The sequence below is a fragment of the Austrofundulus limnaeus genome, unplaced genomic scaffold (assembly GCF_001266775.1).
Source record: "Austrofundulus limnaeus strain Quisiro unplaced genomic scaffold, Austrofundulus_limnaeus-1.0 Scaffold0, whole genome shotgun sequence".
Lineage (NCBI taxonomy): Eukaryota > Metazoa > Chordata > Actinopteri > Cyprinodontiformes > Rivulidae > Austrofundulus > Austrofundulus limnaeus.
Genome location: NW_013952402.1, coordinates 9,400,605 through 9,419,055, shown reverse-complemented (window position 1 = coordinate 9,419,055; position 18,451 = coordinate 9,400,605). Strand labels below are relative to the sequence as shown.

The following is an 18,451-nucleotide window of genomic DNA, read 5'->3' as shown; positions in this document are numbered from 1 at the left end:
GGGAAATGGAAACACCTTTGCGGAATAAGTTTTAAAGTAACGAATATTTACCTTGCTTGATTGATCTGCTGTTTCCTGTCGGTACTTTCACAAATATTCCCATAAGAATTGCATTTCTTTCTCTAGGTCTATGAACAGCATGTAACATCATCAATACTAGTTAATATGACAAAACAAATATAAATTGTCCAATAGCAACACATTCCTGAAAACTTCTCTCCWTTGTTCCAAGAAGTGTGGTACCTGCTAGTTTGCAGCCCCTACTTCCTGTTTATTACAGCCATGCATAACGTCAATCTCTCACATAATTACGCTTCACGTAGCCTGATTGTTTTGCTCCAAATCAGTGGATGGAAATGCCTAATTCACATTTCTTTATTTTATTTTATTTTATGCAACATTTTAAACGTTCTCTCAAAATTTGCATTACAATTGGATGGAAACAATTCTATAGAAAACAGAGTTTTAAGGAAAATAACTTAAGTCTTCCTCCAGACTAGGCTAATGGCTTGACAAATGAAGGTATATATTTTAGGCTTTTAAAATAACTTTCTAAAAGATGCCATASTAGTGTGAAAGAATGCTGAGTTAGCTAATATTGAACCCTCTACACTCTAGTCTAGATTAGTGGTTCCCAAAGTTGGGGATCAGAACCCCTCTGTGGGTCATTAAACATCAAACTGGTCCTCAGTWGATTTCCAAACATCAATTTAAGTGTAAATAAATTATTAATGGAATATGTTTACTTATTTGTTGAAAATAAAGAAGTTTGATAATGAAAGATGAATAAAATACCTTCATGGTCATTTGGTTTGCTTGTTTTGCAATTTTGTCCATGTTGGTATGGAGGACCAAAACTGACATAATTAAAAATAAAAGCAGAAACATACAAATGACCCAATAAATAAACATACTTAAAAATACCCCAATTAATTTAAAGTGTATTAATTTATTTATTGGGCCATTAATATATTTTTGCTTTTTTTTATCATGTCAGCATTGGTCCTCCATATCATAGTTATTAGTAAAGCTGCATACTATCTGGGGTCACAAGTCTCTGCAACTGTTGTTTTTTGGGCCGTAAGCTGAAAAGTTGGAAAACCACTGCTCTACATATTGTTGCAGATCCAATGGATTATTCTGAACCTGACATGCAGGGTGGATCCTWTGTCTGATCACTATTTTGTCTGTAATTTAGCAACCTACTGAACGAACATGACAGTCAGTCACACACAGCATTACATAAGAGTCGCTGCTCTTTGCTGACATTTCCTCGTTTACCTGTTTCCTTTCAAATGCCATCTCATAGGAAAAAAGAAAAAAGCTTAATGTCATTTCAGTTCAAAGACAGKTCTCTTCCTCTGTGGCTTTTCCTGGTGTTTGAAAATGGTCCCCGTGCATCAGTGAGGCAGACAGCTGGGGCTCAGTGCAGCGCCACAACAAAAGAAGTTTGCAGAAAATCATCATGTGTGCCACTCATCGACGTACTGAGAATAATCGAGAGGAGGAAAATRGGAGGAAGGCCTGCTATTACTTCACAATGCAACAGTGTGTCAGATTTGAAAATCATCCTAAATGATTCCCAGCTGATGGGCCTTTCAGCACCTGTTTAAGTTTAGACTCTGACTCACACACTGCTGAAACAGGGACACTTTTTAAACAGTGAAAAGGACTTTATATAACTCACTGCCACCAAGGTTTTTAAATAGTCCAGTAAATCATCCTGCATCGTAATGGATATAGTGGTTGCAGACGTTTTGTAGAAACACTGAGGATTCATTCTGGAGAAATGACCATTAAGTTCCAGCTTAATGYAGGATAGAAAATAATAACATGACTATTTTCCCACCATGCATGGTTTTAAGCAGTGAGCTCTAAATGTTTCACTGAGAGCTTCAAAACAAATTGTAGGCTGTTTTTTGAACTCTTGAAGTAAATAGCATTTTTGGCACCTTTGGGTAAACTGGGTCRCCTAAAGCACTTAGAGTATTGATGTCCACCACATCAGGCAGATGCTAGAAAAAACAACTGTGCATGACCTGCATGCATTAGAACAAAGCTATGAAACATGTTGCAGCCCCTTTTTTCAGGTGATTGGAGGGGATCATAAACTGAGCTGAAATTGARTATTAAACATTTGGGAATGATACAAAGAAGACATTTCTGGAGTTTTACAAGTTATCTTTTGTTACCAAGATTTAAGATCGTTTAAACACAACCTCGAACAAAAGCATCAACATATTACATCATGTTTGATTTAAAAAGACGTTAAAGGCTTATCTTGCTAATCAAGTGCATTGAGTRGATTATCAACAAGTCTGAGCGCCTCTATTAAAAGCAGAAGTGTTGCCAAGCTGCTTTTCGTAAAGATGTACACGTTTGCAGGGTAGAAATGATTAGAAACTGCGATGTGTGTGGTTTCAAACAACATCATGACCAATTTCCAAAACCACTAAACCAAAATGTCACAATCCAAGAGCCGGAGATCAAAGTGCCCACTCAAGTATGATGCATCAAAATTGGTCCTGCAGGTAGACGACAACATGATAGTGGTGTTTGTTTCTGTCTGCTCAGCAGGCCCTGGTGTCAAGGACTGTCGACCGACGGCACAGAAACCCCTTCCATCAGTCGTGAGAGTGTCCCCTCGCTTGGCGGGAGCTGACATTTTGACATGTTGCATCACAACGGTTTGTCATTCTCGCGAGCATTTTCCAGCCCGCCAGGGACCAGATTACTGATGATCGGGGAAACGTGAGGATATCRCGAGTCCCATCCTAACAGGAAAGAGCAGCTGGCGTCAGACATCAATCCTCAGACTTTCTCTGTTTGTTATYGGGCCTCTGAATATCCCCACCGCCTTGTCGTGTTGGCCGTAATGACTGCCAGTCACTGAGTCACCTCTCTGGCGGTAGCTGGAGTGCAATCGTAAGCAGTCAGAGGCTTCAGGGAGCGTTGGCACAACTGACAGTGGCGAGATGAGCGAGGATAAAATCCCCGAGTTTGGTGGTGGTGGTGGAGGTGACGCGGCTAACTCCTTAAAGGGGCGATATCATGTAAAATCAACATTTTTGAGTTTTATACCATGTTATAATGTTATACTCTCATAAAAAACATGCCCAATGCAACAGCTAAAGGTGACTTAGATACTTTATTATGGTATAGTATTTAAATATATGCCTGAGAACCGCATGATATTGCCTTTTTAAGCCCCTGATCATTTTGTGGCCTTCTCTGGRGAGGCCAGAGAATGGCTTTGCATCTCGCCAACGCAGATAATGGTGAAAATAACTGCTATCATCACAGCTGTGATTGGCTTCAGCAGCGGCGGGACTCTGAGCACATCGATTGCATCTCCGATCCTGAGAGGAAACTCGAACCGAAAGCCCTGAAATGCAAAGGCTGAGCGCTGGTGCATCACATGGAGAAATGCGAGAGCGATTGTGATTAAACTGATACAGCGATCAATGGGTGCAAATCTGCGCGCATCTGCCTCCTCTCCAGTCAGCACACAGTGCAGAACGTTAACGGCTCTCTGGCCAAGTCCTTCTTTCCCACACCACCTACATTTTGAGCTGTCCATTAATAGACAAAACTCCATTTGCACTCTCGACAACATTATCAGCACAGACTAAGTATGGTATTAAGGTGAAAGACCACAGCACTGCTTAGAATAGAACAGAATTTGCTTGTGAACCCGTGAGTCAGGCTGTTTGTTGCTTTTGGCTGTGTAGCCGTGAAGGAGGTAAGGTTACTCCACATTAAAAAGACTGTAAAATATGATGCAGTCACGTTAATGTGAAAATAAACAAATAGATCCATCACATGCTATAAAGAGATTCAGTAGAAATTGATGAAGCGAGTGGCCAGATTGAAGAGCAGACTGTTGAAGAGTGGATGCCAGAAAACAGACTTTTTTCCCCCCTCACATGCTATCTCATTTTATGAAACCATTTACAGAACAGGACTGAAATAATACCCAAATCAGAAGGCAGGACCACACTCAAAGCGCTCATAAAGGGATTTTATGTGCATGTCAAAGTCAGGGCCCGCAGGCCAAATCTGGCCCGCCATGGAACTTTATGTGGGCCACCAATGATTCAAAGATGTTTTAATGTCTTAAAATAAGAAAATGCTGCTTTAAAGCCAGAATGGACCATTAACTCCATCAACCATAAYGCATGTAGATTATTTTACTCGCAAAAAGACGACATTCCACCACTAGGTAGAGGTGCACAAGGTTCAAACATAGCCAACAGTTGGCAAATTGGTCATGTAAAATCTCCATTTACCCGCATTTTCATCAGCTRCTGGCTACTTTTGAACCYGTTGYACCKCCACCTAGTRGTARGATTCCATCTTTTTGCAAGTAAAAYAATCTAAGGTGTAGGCTACTTTTTATGCAGCCCAGTTTTGCTGGGTAGTGGGAATTTCCCATGTACAAGTCCTAAATTTATACTGGAACGCACCCTTTAGTGGGAATTCCCCATCTAAAAAATGGGAGAGTTCAGAATTTGAGATGCCAGCTACTCACCAATACAACTCGCTTGTTTGTTTTTTGTTTGTTTGTTTTTAACAGTATTTAAATTAAGCTATTATTCATTTACATGACACGTTTCAGAATGTTGTAAACAATAAAAAAAAATAATATCTTGTTTGGCCATCCATTAGCTTAGCCTGGATGAGTCTGCGCGCCAACCGCTCACAAGGTACTGTCAATGAATATTTATTAGAAAATCGCTTCAAAAATCCACAATTATCATTTTAAATCAAGTTCAAAGCAACAATACATTGGGAACACTCTGTGTTTTCAGCCTGCACACCTCCCTAACTCCATTTCTAATCACGGTCCTGACTGTGGCTTGCTTAAACTAGATGATGCTCGGAGCACATGCYGTCTCCCCCCTCTCTGCCTGTTTTAGTCTGTGGTAGTAGTGTGTGGGAGTTTGGCTCGGCTGGTCACGTCTCTCCAGGGGTGCCAGCAAAATCTCTAGAGGACTGAGGAGCCGGCTCAAAAATAAATAAGTATATAAAAATAAATAATAAAAAAAACATGCCCCCATTTTCAACCAAGAAAATGATGAGGACCTCTTGCTCCTCTCTCTGCAGCGCTCTCCACATAAACCTTGAAGCACAAGTTTTATTACCAATGAGATTATGATCCATTTAGTTTATTCTGGTCTCTTGTGCCCCTAGAAGCTGCTGTGAACATTTATAATAACTAAACAGTTCTAGGTCAAATCAGACTCCTCTTTTTCTGCTTATTTATTGTGGGAGACTGAACAGCTGGATCGATGCACTTGTCGATGTTTTTATTTTACAACAAAAGTCAAATTTGCAGTGTTTATTGCCTGCAATTTTCATAACGAGGCAAGAAATCTGAAAGATATAGTTGCAAATTGGGTTTGTTTGCAGCCTTACAAGCTGATAACCCCTGTGCTGTTAAGAGTTGCCTGTTGTGGAGTTAGGCAATCAAAAAACAAATGTTGCTTCAAACTTTAATTAATTACCATCAATGAGACTTCATCCACCGCCTCAAGCGACCACTGGCTTCTATACAAGTTTGTGTGGGTGGTGTGTGTTTATCTGAAGAGCTCAGTTTGCCAAATTGGCCAATTATCAACAGCTGAGAGGATGTTACAGATACATTACATGCACGTGAAATGCAAATGTTTGGAAGGTTAACGAAGAGGCCTAAAGTGAGCAAAGAAAGAAAATACCCTTGTCAAACGGACAAACTGAAGTGACTCACATGCTGTCACCCAAACGGCTCAATGTGTCCATCTGTTGGCTGCTAGTGGGTCTGCCATGACGTCATCTCTGAGCTCAAACAGAATCTAATGTGCAGCCAAAAAAAAGGGAAAACCTGATGATAAAACAAAAAAAAAACATCGTTGTAAAATGTTTTATTCAAAAACATTCAGAGGAGATTCCTTTAGTACATCTTACAAACATCTCTCTAAGACACAAAAGGGAAATAAAGTTGGTAAATACTTCACAGAAAAACAATAAAAAAGACCAACTTGATATTTCTCTTCTCTTTTTTTTTTTTAAAGGGACAAACACGTTTAAAAAAGGAATAAAACATTGGCAAACTAAACGGACAACATTCATGCTAATTCAAGCTTTGAAGCTAAATTAATTAAACAGGAGCTATATTGAATAGAATCATGGCCAAATTTGAGGAACCTATGTTCTTAAAAGGTTAATAAAAAAGGTATTCTCAATAAAAGTAAAAAAAWAAATAAAAAATAAAAGCTATGACAAGTGTGAAGCTTTCCTTTATTGTCTCAAATATTAAGACATCATTAGCTTCACAGGTTCACTTTTAAAACATATCATTTTCTCATTTTTACCAGCTTAAAGAAGTTTATCACATTATTAATAGTCCTATATGAAATGTGTATCACCTAAACATTAGTGCATTTCTTYAATAGACACCGAATTCAGCTTGAAATGACATTATCTTTTTTCCTCCCTCTACACAAAACTAGTGTAATACTCCACATGGTTCAGTCAGTAAAATGAAATGAAGAAAACAAAAATACAAATGATTGAACTTTAGGAAAAATACAGACGCATTTTCACATTCATAAAAATATATATATTTTTTTCCTAAACATTTATGGTTAAATAGATAATCTGCTCTGTGCACGAGCGCATTAAGCTTATTCCTACTAACAAGCATCAAACTGCTGCTGCTTCAAGAGTGAAAATACATTTAATGTTGCAGTTTGAGTTTTCCATCTTCAAATGTAGATAGGAGCTGAATCACAAGGAGAAAATAAACAAAGCAGGAACTTTACTTTGGAAGCTTTTCCTTTTTTAAGCCCATTTTTTACGCATCTCTAAGGTTTTGAGATCAGCCAATAAGGAGGTTCCTTATCCACTTGAGAAGTGATGATTTCAGATAACTTTAACTGAGGGAGGAGGGACAATTAGCAGCCACGAAAATGTTGGTGACCTGGCTTTAAAACATGGCTGGTGCAGCTTTAAGACTGACTGGGATAAATGAAATGTTGTGAACACAAAAGTACAATTAACAGTCATCTTTCTGTTAAAACAGCAAGCACAAACTGATGCCCTAAAGCATCGTTTGACACGACGTTTCACTCACTGTACGTTTGGGGGAAGACCAATCTTCTGGTAAGGCTAGCGTTGTTGTTTCATACATTCATAGGAGCGAGACTGTGACCGTGCTGCGGCACAGCGCGGTTCCACAACACCGAGACACGAAACGGCTTTTATTCGAACGGTTCCACAATCAAGCGAAGAAAGGCACTGCATTAATTATATACCATTTGAGATTCCTATGCTCTCCGTTATCTATCTTGAAAAAGATAAAAATTGCAAAAATCTGTTTTCGTTGGAGATCCTTCGTGTTTGAAAAATAAAGTTTGAGATATTTAGAAAAAATATTATCTCTGCACCTTTGTTTCATTTTAGCAAGGAGAGTTTATCAAAAGTTACTATAAAAGAGAAAAAAAATGGTTATGGCATTGTCATTTTTTTAAATGATTATCTGCTTGATCCTAACTGCACTAAAAATCTAGAGACATGAAAACATTGACACTTCTGTGATGAGGATTAGCATTCTGACAAATRATAATAATAATTTTAGAAGATGGATGAAACGCTTTAGCTTTGCTGTATGTGACCTATGAAGCTAAAATGAAAACAAATAAATTAATTTACAAAAAATACCAAATGGATGAAGAAARAACTGAATGTTCTTGGCGGTCACAGTGCTACTCATTTGGACATGTGTCTGTTAGTACAGGTGAAGAGGACAGTGCTACAGCCAACAAAGCTGTCCTCTATGAATTAAAATAGCACTTGTTTAAGTCACAGTCCTCGCCCGCTTCGCCCTGTCGGGGGGGGGGGTCACTGAATGTCCAGTCTGCTGTACATCACGCTGCGGTTCCAGTGCAACGTTCGCCATGAAAACGGCAACTGATAGCTTCGAGGGACTGTGCCGTGCACGTTCTCCTCAAAGAACTGGAACAGTCTATACCACCAAACCCGGGAGAACGGGTTACTCTGTGAAGACTCCTTCAGCGACTGGAAAAAAAAAAAACAAAAATAAAAAATACTAATTTAAGTTTGACAAGTTACATGAACAGATCATGAGTTATAGAAGAAAATAAATATAATTCAGACATTTAGAAGGAGAGAAACACTTTAAAAAGGTAAGCAAGATGTGCTCAAACCTTTTCCCCCAGAGAGGGATAACTGAAAATCTATGCAAAGGCTGTGGGTCAAATGTAATAAATATATGAGACGCAAATACTTTTTAGGTAATGCTCTTATTTCATATGATTAAGCTAGCAGCCAGTTTGACCGCCCAGGTTTTTTTTTTATTTGTTTGTTTTTTTAGCTTGTGCACTTGGAGAAAGTTTGATGTAAGCTCTGGCAGCTAAGGCTCATGGGACATTTCATGTGTGCCTAAATTTTATCTAATGTCTCTTGTAGTTACTTGTATTTCATGTATAATCTCAACTTAATTCAATGATAAAGTGAGAGAAAACTATCTGCACTACAGCCTGTTATATAGTAATTGGGCCAATAGATGAAATAACTAAGTGGGACTAGACAGGAGATCACAACAATGGCTTGGCCCCACTCAGAAATGCATCAAGTGCGTTTTAACAGTTACTTTTTTTAACATTTAAACCTAACTCTGATTTCTCTCTAAGAACTTCTTTTTAAACGTCCACTAGGTTTGGGTTGAACTGTGAGTTTGACAATTTCCGAAAAAACATATTTCTCAAAAATATAAAAATGTCCAACTCTTTCTAATCTTGAAATAAACATTACTCAGGTCATTTTATATAGTAAATACACAGCTCTCTACAAGAACTTGTTTTACTTTTTAAGTATGTTATTTCTAGTGGAGGATCATCAATTTATTGTAATGTTTTTTTTTTCCCAGTTCAATATTAATTCAGAAAATCATTCAATTCAATTCGACCCCCTGGCCAGTTTGTCAAGTTTTTGTTTGCACTCCATATTTAAAACAAGTAGTATTGTACAACTGCTTTATTTTCGGATATTTTGTTTCACAAAAAAGTTAATTTACACCATTTGTTTAGATAGCTAAAGAATTATCCAGTAATTATACATTCTAATGAATTATTTGTGCACTATTTATGAAATTGATATTGAAGCATTTAAAGCAATATTGAATCAAAATTGAATTGAATTGTGAGGCTGTTTATAATACCCAACCCTGCTTACTATTTTATATTTCATTTGTAAAATGTGGTATGTCCCACATAAAATTGTACATAATCAATGACAGAGCAGCTGTAATAATATGTTTCTGTAGTTTTTCACGCTTCTTGTGGTTCTTCTTACTTTATGTCTGAAGATATTACAGCTATAACAATTAGCTATTTTTAATCGCATTGCTCATACTTAGAAATCCATCAAAGGAACACTTGCTCACCTGCTGGTTGGCCATTGTGTGATACCACCAGAAGAGACGTGTAGTGATAAAGTAAGCCACAACCACATCCACCGTATAGTGGTCATGGGCCAAAAGGATGCAGAAAATTCCAACTGCACTCAAGGTCCAGCACAACCAGTGGTACCACCAAAACCGCTTGGGGGAGTCTGATAATCAAAAAAAAAGCAGCACATGAAATCAGGTGCCATAAATGTGATGCCCCATCAAGGCTTTTCTCATGTTTCACCACTAGATGTCAGATCTACATCAATGAGATTTATTGATAAACTGTAAAAAATAAATACTGAAGTCCTAGCAGAGCAAATTTTCAAAAATATCACTGAAGGGAAAAACACAATGTCACCAAACTACTTAAAAGGCTGCAGTTTCACAAATATTAACTTTGAAGGAAATGAAAGAAGGAATCATACAAAATAAAACTTCAGAAACACTTTTTGTTGTGAAAACAAATGGTGTAGCTATATATAGAGTGACAAGTCTTCACTTGTTGGCACTGATATTGTAAGGTATGTGTTTACAGTACTTCCTCTTTAGTTGCCTCAATGTTTCCTGTAAAGAAAAGTTGTCAAAGCAAAGTCACACTAAGAGCACGGAGCTACAGAAGATGATAAAACAACTATATACACTCACCGGCCACTTTATTAGGTACACCTGTCCAACTGCTCGTGAACACTTAATTTCTAATCAGCCAATCACATGGCDGCAACTCAGBGCATTTAGGCATGTAGACATGGTCAAGACAATCTCCTGCAGTTCAAACCGAGCATCAGTATGGGGAAGAAAGGTGATTTGAGTGCCTTTGAACGTGGCATGGTTGTTGGTGCCAGAAGGGCTGGTCTGAGTATTTTAGAAACTGCTGATCTACTGGGATTTTCACGCACAACCATCTCTAGGGTTTACAGAGAATGGTCCGAAAAAGAAAAAACATCCAGTGAGCGGCAGTCCTGTGGGCGGAAATGCCTTGTTGATGCCAGAGGTCAGAGGAGAATGGGCAGACTGGTTCGAGCTGATAGAAAGGCAACAGTGACTCAAATAACCACCCGTTACAACCAAGGTAGGCAGAAGAGCATCTCTGAACGCACAGTACGTCGAACTTTGAGGCAGATGGGCTTCAGCAGCAGAAGACCACACCGGGTGCCACTCCTTTCAGTTRAGAACAGGAAACTGAGGCTACAATTTGCACAAGCTCATCGAAATTGGACAAGAGAAGATTGGAAAAACGTTGCCTGGTCTGATGAGTCTCGATTTCTGCTGCGACATTCGGATGGTAGGGTCAGAATTTGGCRTCAACAACATGAAAGCATGGATCCATCCTGCCTTGTATCAACGGTTCAGGCTGGTGGTGGTGGTGTCATGGTGTGGGGAATCTTTTCTTGGGACTCTTTGGGCCCCTTGGTACCAATTGAGCATCGTTGCAACGCCACAGCCTACCTGAGTATTGTTGCTGACCATGTCCATCCCTTTATGACCACAATGTACCCAACATCTGATGGCTACTTTCAGCAGGATAATGCGCCATGTCATAAAGCTGGAATCATCTCAGACTGGTTTCTTGAACATGACATCGAGTTCACTGTACTCAAATGGCCTCCACAGTCACCAGATCTCAATCCAATAGAGCATCTTTGGGATGTGGTGGAACGGGAGATTCGCATCATGGATGTGCAGCCGACAAATCTGCGGCAACTGTGTGATGCCATCATGTCAATATGGACCAAAATCTCTGAGGAATGCTTCCAGCACCTTGTTGAATCTATGCCACAAAGAATTGAGGCAGTTCTGAAGGCAAAAGGGGGTCCAACCCGTTACTAGCGTGGTGTACCTAATAAAGTGGCCAGTGAGTGTAGATGCACATCCACAAAACGACTTTACTTAATAGTCAGACAAAATGTTGAGCTAAAACACAGTGAGACTGGGAGTGTACAAGACAATACATGAGGTTATCCAATCACTAATACATGTTATTTATAATGATTTATAACAAGAAATTAAACTGAGGTCAGATCTGACTGATGGCTTAAACAAGACAGGGGAACTTACACTCTTTGATGAAGAGGAAAGTGAGCGTTAACATCACAGTGTGGCCACTGTAAAGATAATCCCCACACATGGTGTGAGATCCTGTGATGGATAAACCTCCACCAGCGATCATTTTCATTATTCTTCTCATCTGTGCCTCCCAGTTCCCAAGAAGCTACAAAAAAAAAACAAAAAAAAACACACAACAGCATATGATTAATAAAGAAAATAGCAGCGATAATGGAAAATAAAAAACGATCAATTTTGGTTATGAAAGAGCAAAACTGGGCTTCTTTTATATTTTTATTTGTTTTTTCTACAAGTTACATAATTCACTTTAATTTAACTTAATTTACTTCCCAAATGATATTTGTGTGATCAATTAAAAAAGGTATTTATGGAATATGTGTAAACATCAAGTCACCCAATATTTGAAGGTTTCTTTAAAAATTCTGAACATATAAATGTAGTCAATAGTATTCAAGTAAAATTTTGAAATACTTAAAAAAACTGACTTTATGGCAAAAACTGTCCAACAATAATGCTTTATTGGCCTTTTCTATTTGCTTCTTTTCTATTTGCTTTTACGCAAAAGGAAGTTGTGCCAAGTTTTTATGAAACAGCAGAATATAGGTGTGGGGTTTGACGTAGTGTTTGACTCTCAATAAAATTTATGTTTCAGATTATTTACATTTTTAAATGAAACCAGTTAATTTTAATTTGAAAAACCTTCTGAAATGAGTAACAGAACATATTAAAAGAAATTAAATAAAAGTTAATTAGTCCTATTTTATGACTTGACGTTTGTTTTAAAGCATTGTCCTTCATGTTTTCTTTATCATATTTCCAGGCTCAGACATACAGTATAAGTCACATGGTCTACCTTTGGAGAACATTTAAAGTGCATCCCAGGAACTGGAAGMGTGGTGATGTACATTGTAATACACCGATACAAATAGAGTGTTCCAACGATGAAAAAGAATCTCCTTCCTATAATTGACCTAAAAAAAAAAGAAGTTAAAGATAAAATATCCCCATTTTGACACTCATTAAAGTGAATGCGAGCCTTGTGTTCAGTAAATGCAGCTCAGCGTCTGTACCTGTGCTTCAGTAGAAGCCACTGTATCAACCAGAGTCCCACTAGCAGCATGCCGTTTATCTCACAGATAGAGAAGGCCCACTCCACTCTGTCAAACAGGTCGAAGAACTTGTCAGGCAGTGGGGGAGTATGTTCTTTAGAAGGAACTCTTTCATGGACCACTGAAATGACAACGGTCGTGGTGACAAAACAAACTATAGCATAGCTGAATGCTATGCCTGTCTTCCCCCACTCTGTCGGGAAGGAGCAGCGTGTCGTTTCCATCGTRGGCATCGAAATGCGAATCATYTCCCCTTTGAAGCCCTTCCCCTCCAATGTGCCGTTCCTCTGGGGCTTACTAGTTCCATTGGGTATCCCCACAACATGTCCATTGGCGTGACCATTTTTCTGAGCCTCGATCTGGTTTGCGATCCGAAGYGCRTCCCTTCGTTGCAGCAGTTGCTCTCCACCATCGGAYGACCACAATGACAGGGACTGCATCTGAAAATCGACCTTGCTGAGTCTGAGCAGAGCTGGGCCGTCTAGGTTTTGGAGGGCTTCTGTGTACTCTGGCATCCCCTCTTTGTTCAGCCAGTCAGAAACATCTTTTGGTGACCAATTCTCTACCCTCTTCATCTTGGTCAGCGGCAAATGTGGAGGATTGGGAGGGGCCTCAAACAAGAGGGCAAGAATTACAAGAGGACTGGCCGTCTATTAGGCAGCAAAGAGATGTCTCCAATGTTGATACATGTTGCGTCTTTCATCCAGAGCGAGTCCAGGCTCCTCTTGATATCAAAACAGAGAAGGAAGGCAGGAGGGAATCTCAGGGTTAGGTCCACAGTATGACTGGCCAAACAGACAGACTCTGGAACTCTGCAAAAAGAAAAACAAATTGCTGTGAATTGAAGAGTGCAATAATGACTTCATACAGTTATTACTGAGTATAAATAAAATGCATTATACACATTACTTGAAAGAAAAAAAATCATAGCTTTGTTAGTTATTCTTCTGAAACATGCCCATAAGACCTTACGCTAAAAGATCATCTTATAGAGCTTCAACATCAACTTGTTATACTCACCAAACCACAAAAATACAAACATGTACAAAAAACTAATAAGCACTAGACAATGGTTAAATTCTGTTAAGTCACTTCAACAGAAGAGTCATATTAGCAAAAACCTTTAAAAAGGTTTTGCATTTTTCACTCGCAAAAGCAGTTCCATTAAGCCCATTTATATTTAACGTACACCAATTTATTGATTTTTTGTGTTTCTGCTTTTGTATTTCATGCAACACAGTACATAGCTGCTGTGCAGTTACAAACTAGAGGCGTTAGTCTTGATCACTTTATTTACACAGCTGCTCTTTGAGGGCCAGGGGAGGAAAGGGAGGTTTCCGACTTTATTACATCCTTTAAATAAAAGTCATGTTGAGATCATTTGCATGGGACTGAATAAAACTGAACATTTATCTCAGTTTGTAGAAACTGACAGAACTCAAYCAGGAGACGGGAGATATAACTTCTGAGACTTAAGTGCCCAGCCCTTTTAAGGACAAAACAAATACAAGTGACATTAAATGTGTTTTACTTTAGTTTGTTTTCTCTAACATACTCTCTTATCTAAACTTCTGGCAACGGCCTAGAGATGAACTCACATCTGTTACATATCCGTTTGTTTACTGACTGTGATTGTCAGTGGAAGACACAGGGTGTCTGTTTATACAGTATAAGCATGTGTGTGTGTGTGTGTGTGTTTGGCAGGGGGGGCCAGGGGTCTACAGAAGAGGAGCTCTGATCTACAAGGATAGGAGGAAACCGGGTGGATAGGAGGGAGACAGACTCCAAGGAGGAACTCATAAATCAGAGTGAAGGTCAGAACTGAGCTCTAACTCAGCCCAACCCCTGTTCAGAGGGCAGTTTGCCAGCAGTTGTGCCTCCGTTAAGCCAGTGCGGACCAGGCAAAAATCAACTAAATACCCTGGCAGACTGGACAGTTGGCAATGAAAACAAACAGCACATGGGTACCTCATCTCACCTCATTTCTGTTTAGAAGCATTTTAATTCAGATCAGCAAAACAGAGGCAGACCGACTTATCCACTACCTCACCAACATCTGGCTTTGGCTTCATTTTCATTTAGGTCAGGTGAATATTTTCATCCAGTACTTCAATGATTGTACTTGAGTTTATTAGCACTAAGGAACAAAAAGCAAACAGTATTTAAAAGGATTTCTTAATGCATCATCTACATTACAGACAAGCTGTGTGAAGCTGAACCCAGCCAGAAGATAGCAAAGGCGATTCGTTTTAAAAAGCAATAAAGAGGAAAAACTGCGACAAGCAGTACTTACATCAGACTGTTAACAGATTAGTTGTCACTGAGTCAGCTGTGCTAACAACCTTTGGTCGATGAATCAGCTTTAAGTCTACAGCTCAGGATAATCTCACTCAACTGATGGGAAAAACAAACAAATTCGAAAAAAGAAGAAAAAAAACTGAAGATACTTGGTAAGTGTGTGCCACCAATTATCAGAAATAATGTATTCTTAAATCCTATGAAAATATCCAGTAATCCTAAATATAACTGCACAATATTAGAAGTAATTGCCATGTGTAATAGGATTGTTTAATATTGCAATGATGATGTCAGTTGTGATAAATCCATATCGTCCCCATCATCTTAAAATAGCGAGGGCATCGAGGCCAGTGAGAGTACTTTGAAATGACCGTATTTTTTTTCCATATATTTTCTGAAAACATGAATACTTGTTACTGGAAGTACGTATAATAACCTTTGACTTTTTTGCCGTCAAAGCAGTCCTTTAAAACACTAATATTGCACTCTGTGATGCCACAAGGACAATACATTTTCAATGTACTGCTCAGTCCTAATCATAATCTTTCTAAACAACAAATATTAAAGAGGTAGGCAAAACTGTTTGCAAGCAGAATGGAGTCCTATATTACCACCACCATATGGTTTCATTTTTAAAACTGAAATGCTGAAGATCCTCAATTTAAAAAAACTGATCTTCCATGTGTCAGATTTTTTTCATTATTATAATAAATGAATAATCCCAAGAAAGTCAAGAGTTGAACGTCAAAGGGAGTGTTCCTAAAGCATAAGTTGTATTGTCGTACCTCTTTTCCCATGAATACAAAAGTCTGCCTACMTCCCAAACATCATTCATTAGGGTCCCAGATGTTAACAATCCAAAGGAAGTGACATTTTTTCCCTAACCTAACCACAAAAATGTAAATAAAAAAAAAGACCCAACTCTGTAAGCATGAAATATATCGCAGACTCTTTGAACATGTTGTTGCCATATTTATTTGATGAAGTGATAAATCTGCACAGCTGTTTTCAGATTTTAKTAGAGGACCACACAGTGTTGAGGCAGGGAGCACAGCTCTACTACATACTGTACTACAAGCGTTCAGGACAAGCATGGAAAACTCACCACTCTTATGCCAATACRGTCGCAATGATGCTTTTAGGTACCGAAATGGAAYTGCATGAACATTCACGTGGTGTTTATGTAATACAGCGAATCGATAAAAAATCTGCGTCGACAAATTTACATAATCGACGTCATCGATTATTTCAASTAATCGGTGCAGCCCTAGTTCTGAATAAACAAAAAACTATTCTATGGGGGGTAGGGGGTGTAAACTCTCTCAGGGTCAAAGACTTGCTTTCTGGGACGTTAGTTAGCATAGATTAAAAGAATACCATAACTGGACCTCTACCTCATTCAACAAATCTCTCCTTTTGAAAAGTTTGGTGGGGCCTAGAAGAAGGCAAACAGGATGGCTGCTTAARCGCTGTACATGTGACGTTACCACACAAAGATCCCACTTAAGAGCAACAATACGTCAAGCTGTCAGGGACATAAACACACCATAGCTAACCRCCCGCTTGGGAAAGCAATAAGTGAGATCAAGTGACTCCTTTTCAGCTGAATTTTCCAATCCAGACCCAAATCTGATCTTTTTTTTTGTCCAAATGTAACCCATATCAGATTTTTTTTTTGGTCTGACAAATCCGATTTTGTTTTCCAAATCTGGAAAAAAAAGTTTGTTTCTTCTTTCATTATGTTGCTCYAGTTCCAAAAGTGCACTTTTGCACCCGAGTAAGCAGGAAGCTGCAAGATCCAATGAAAACAGTGCACAAAACAGTTATAGCAGATAATAATTTTGTCATCCTGATTRGAAAACTTCAGAGTTGATCCACATRGAGCATCCATATTTACTTCTGTAAACAGCGTGCTGAGCATGACATCCTGTCTTCTGCACGTCGCATTTAAATTATAATGTGAACGACRATGCAAAAACTGAATTCGAGCAAATTATTGTAACTGAGCATTAAGACCTGCAGTGTGAATGTAGCTACAGATCCTGTATGTTACAGTTACCATTCAAATGTCTGAAATCAAAGTTGCTCTACAAGCACCACTTCTTYGAGTCCTTAAATACCTGACCTACATCTGTGTTTGACATGGCTAACCAGTCACTGCTGTGTTCTAGATTTTCCTTCCTTTAATTCGGCAGCTCAACCAAAGCACAGCGAGAAACGAAACTGTTAATAACACCCTTTTATCATCCCACACCACTAACTCTATATCGCACTGTTCTTGCATAACCTGCTCCTTTTTCCTCGCTTATCAGTTCTGCAAATCTTTCACCGGTAAAGCACATGATKTCCGATGAAACAGTCTGTCAACTTGTTAGAACTATACACTCACACAAATATGCTTGACATGTAAATACAGAAACACAAAGAGGTTTTCACATAGGGGCCACAAACCTGCAAGTCGAGAGTCTTACCAACCTTTATCATCTGKAACGCAGATGTTTTTACAACATTTAGAGCATGACTATTAAACAATCTGTTAACACGCCCGCACAGTGATAATAAGGGTTTTCTGCAACATGAATGTGCAAGAACAGGAGGCAGTAAGCAACAAGTAAAGCTCATGGACTGGATTAAAATATAGTTCAGCTTACATAACAAAATTATTTTTCATCTTCATTTTTTTAAACAATAAACTAAATACTAATGATTTCATATATTTAAAAGACCAAAGTAATAATTGAAGCTAGAGGCACAAGTTTTTCTTGCACTTTACACTTTGTTGTAGGGTTGGGCAATAACAACATAAAAACTTATAACAACTAATCATGGCATTTAGTAGAAAATTAATCAAATAACTATTGAAATCAATTGCACTTGCATGTGGCAGAGGTTGTGCCCTGGTTTGCATTTTCTGGCTTTTCACGTACTCCAGTTTATGTCGGAGTTTCGGGTGATTAAACAAATTTGTAGGGTTAGGGTTAGATTTAGCTGCTCCATCCCGCCTTCCACCACTGGGCTCACACGCGTGCCTGATAATGATAGTGTGTCGTACAAAAAAAAAATAATAAAATTGGTCAACCATGGAACWAACTGCAAAGTGGCAAATAACTGTTGACAGTTTTACTGAAGAATAATTGCACACGATATGATTTTGCCCAACCCTACTTCGTTAGCTAAACAGAGTAGTTTGAGGTTTCCCATTGAACAAATATCAGATGGAGGCTCTCAACACAAACCCAGGACTGAAAAAAAAAATTGTACAGTAACTCCTTTATAAAAGGCTAACAAACAAGTCCTTTATGTTCCTTCACACATACTTCTTTAGTTTTCCCATCTGACATATCTACACAAATGCTTGTGGCATTAAACAACCGACTATCAGTTTTTAACAAAACACAAACAAAAAAATGAAAAAAATAAGTTATATTTAGGGCTGCAGCTAATGATCATTTTAGTAATCGATTAATCTATTGATTACTCTGACGATTAATCGAGTAATCAGATGTAAAAAAATTGTCATGTTCTGCAG

General features: G+C 38.5%; 1 protein-coding gene across 3 annotated transcripts in view; it reads right to left on the bottom strand.

Moving 5' to 3' along the window:
* Positions 1-5,888: 5,888 nt before the first annotated feature.
* The window catches only part of LOC106513491 (phosphatidylcholine:ceramide cholinephosphotransferase 1), a 21,042-nt gene continuing 8,479 nt past the window's right edge, over positions 5,889-18,451 (bottom strand). For 2 of the 3 annotated variants that reach the window (XM_014002364.1, XM_014002356.1), the window contains 5 exons: positions 12,586-13,436; positions 12,369-12,486; positions 11,507-11,660; positions 9,446-9,612; positions 5,889-8,058 (listed from right to left, as the gene is read on the bottom strand). In XM_014002364.1, the coding sequence (XP_013857818.1) occupies positions 7,882-8,058; positions 9,446-9,612; positions 11,507-11,660; positions 12,369-12,486; positions 12,586-13,199 (1,230 nt within the window). In that variant the 5' untranslated portion in view covers positions 13,200-13,436 and the 3' untranslated portion in view covers positions 5,889-7,881. Of the gene's footprint in view, positions 8,059-9,445; positions 9,613-11,506; positions 11,661-12,368; positions 12,487-12,585; positions 13,437-14,602; positions 14,625-18,451 lie in introns of those variants that run through there. The other variant, XM_014002371.1, reaches the window with a different exon arrangement.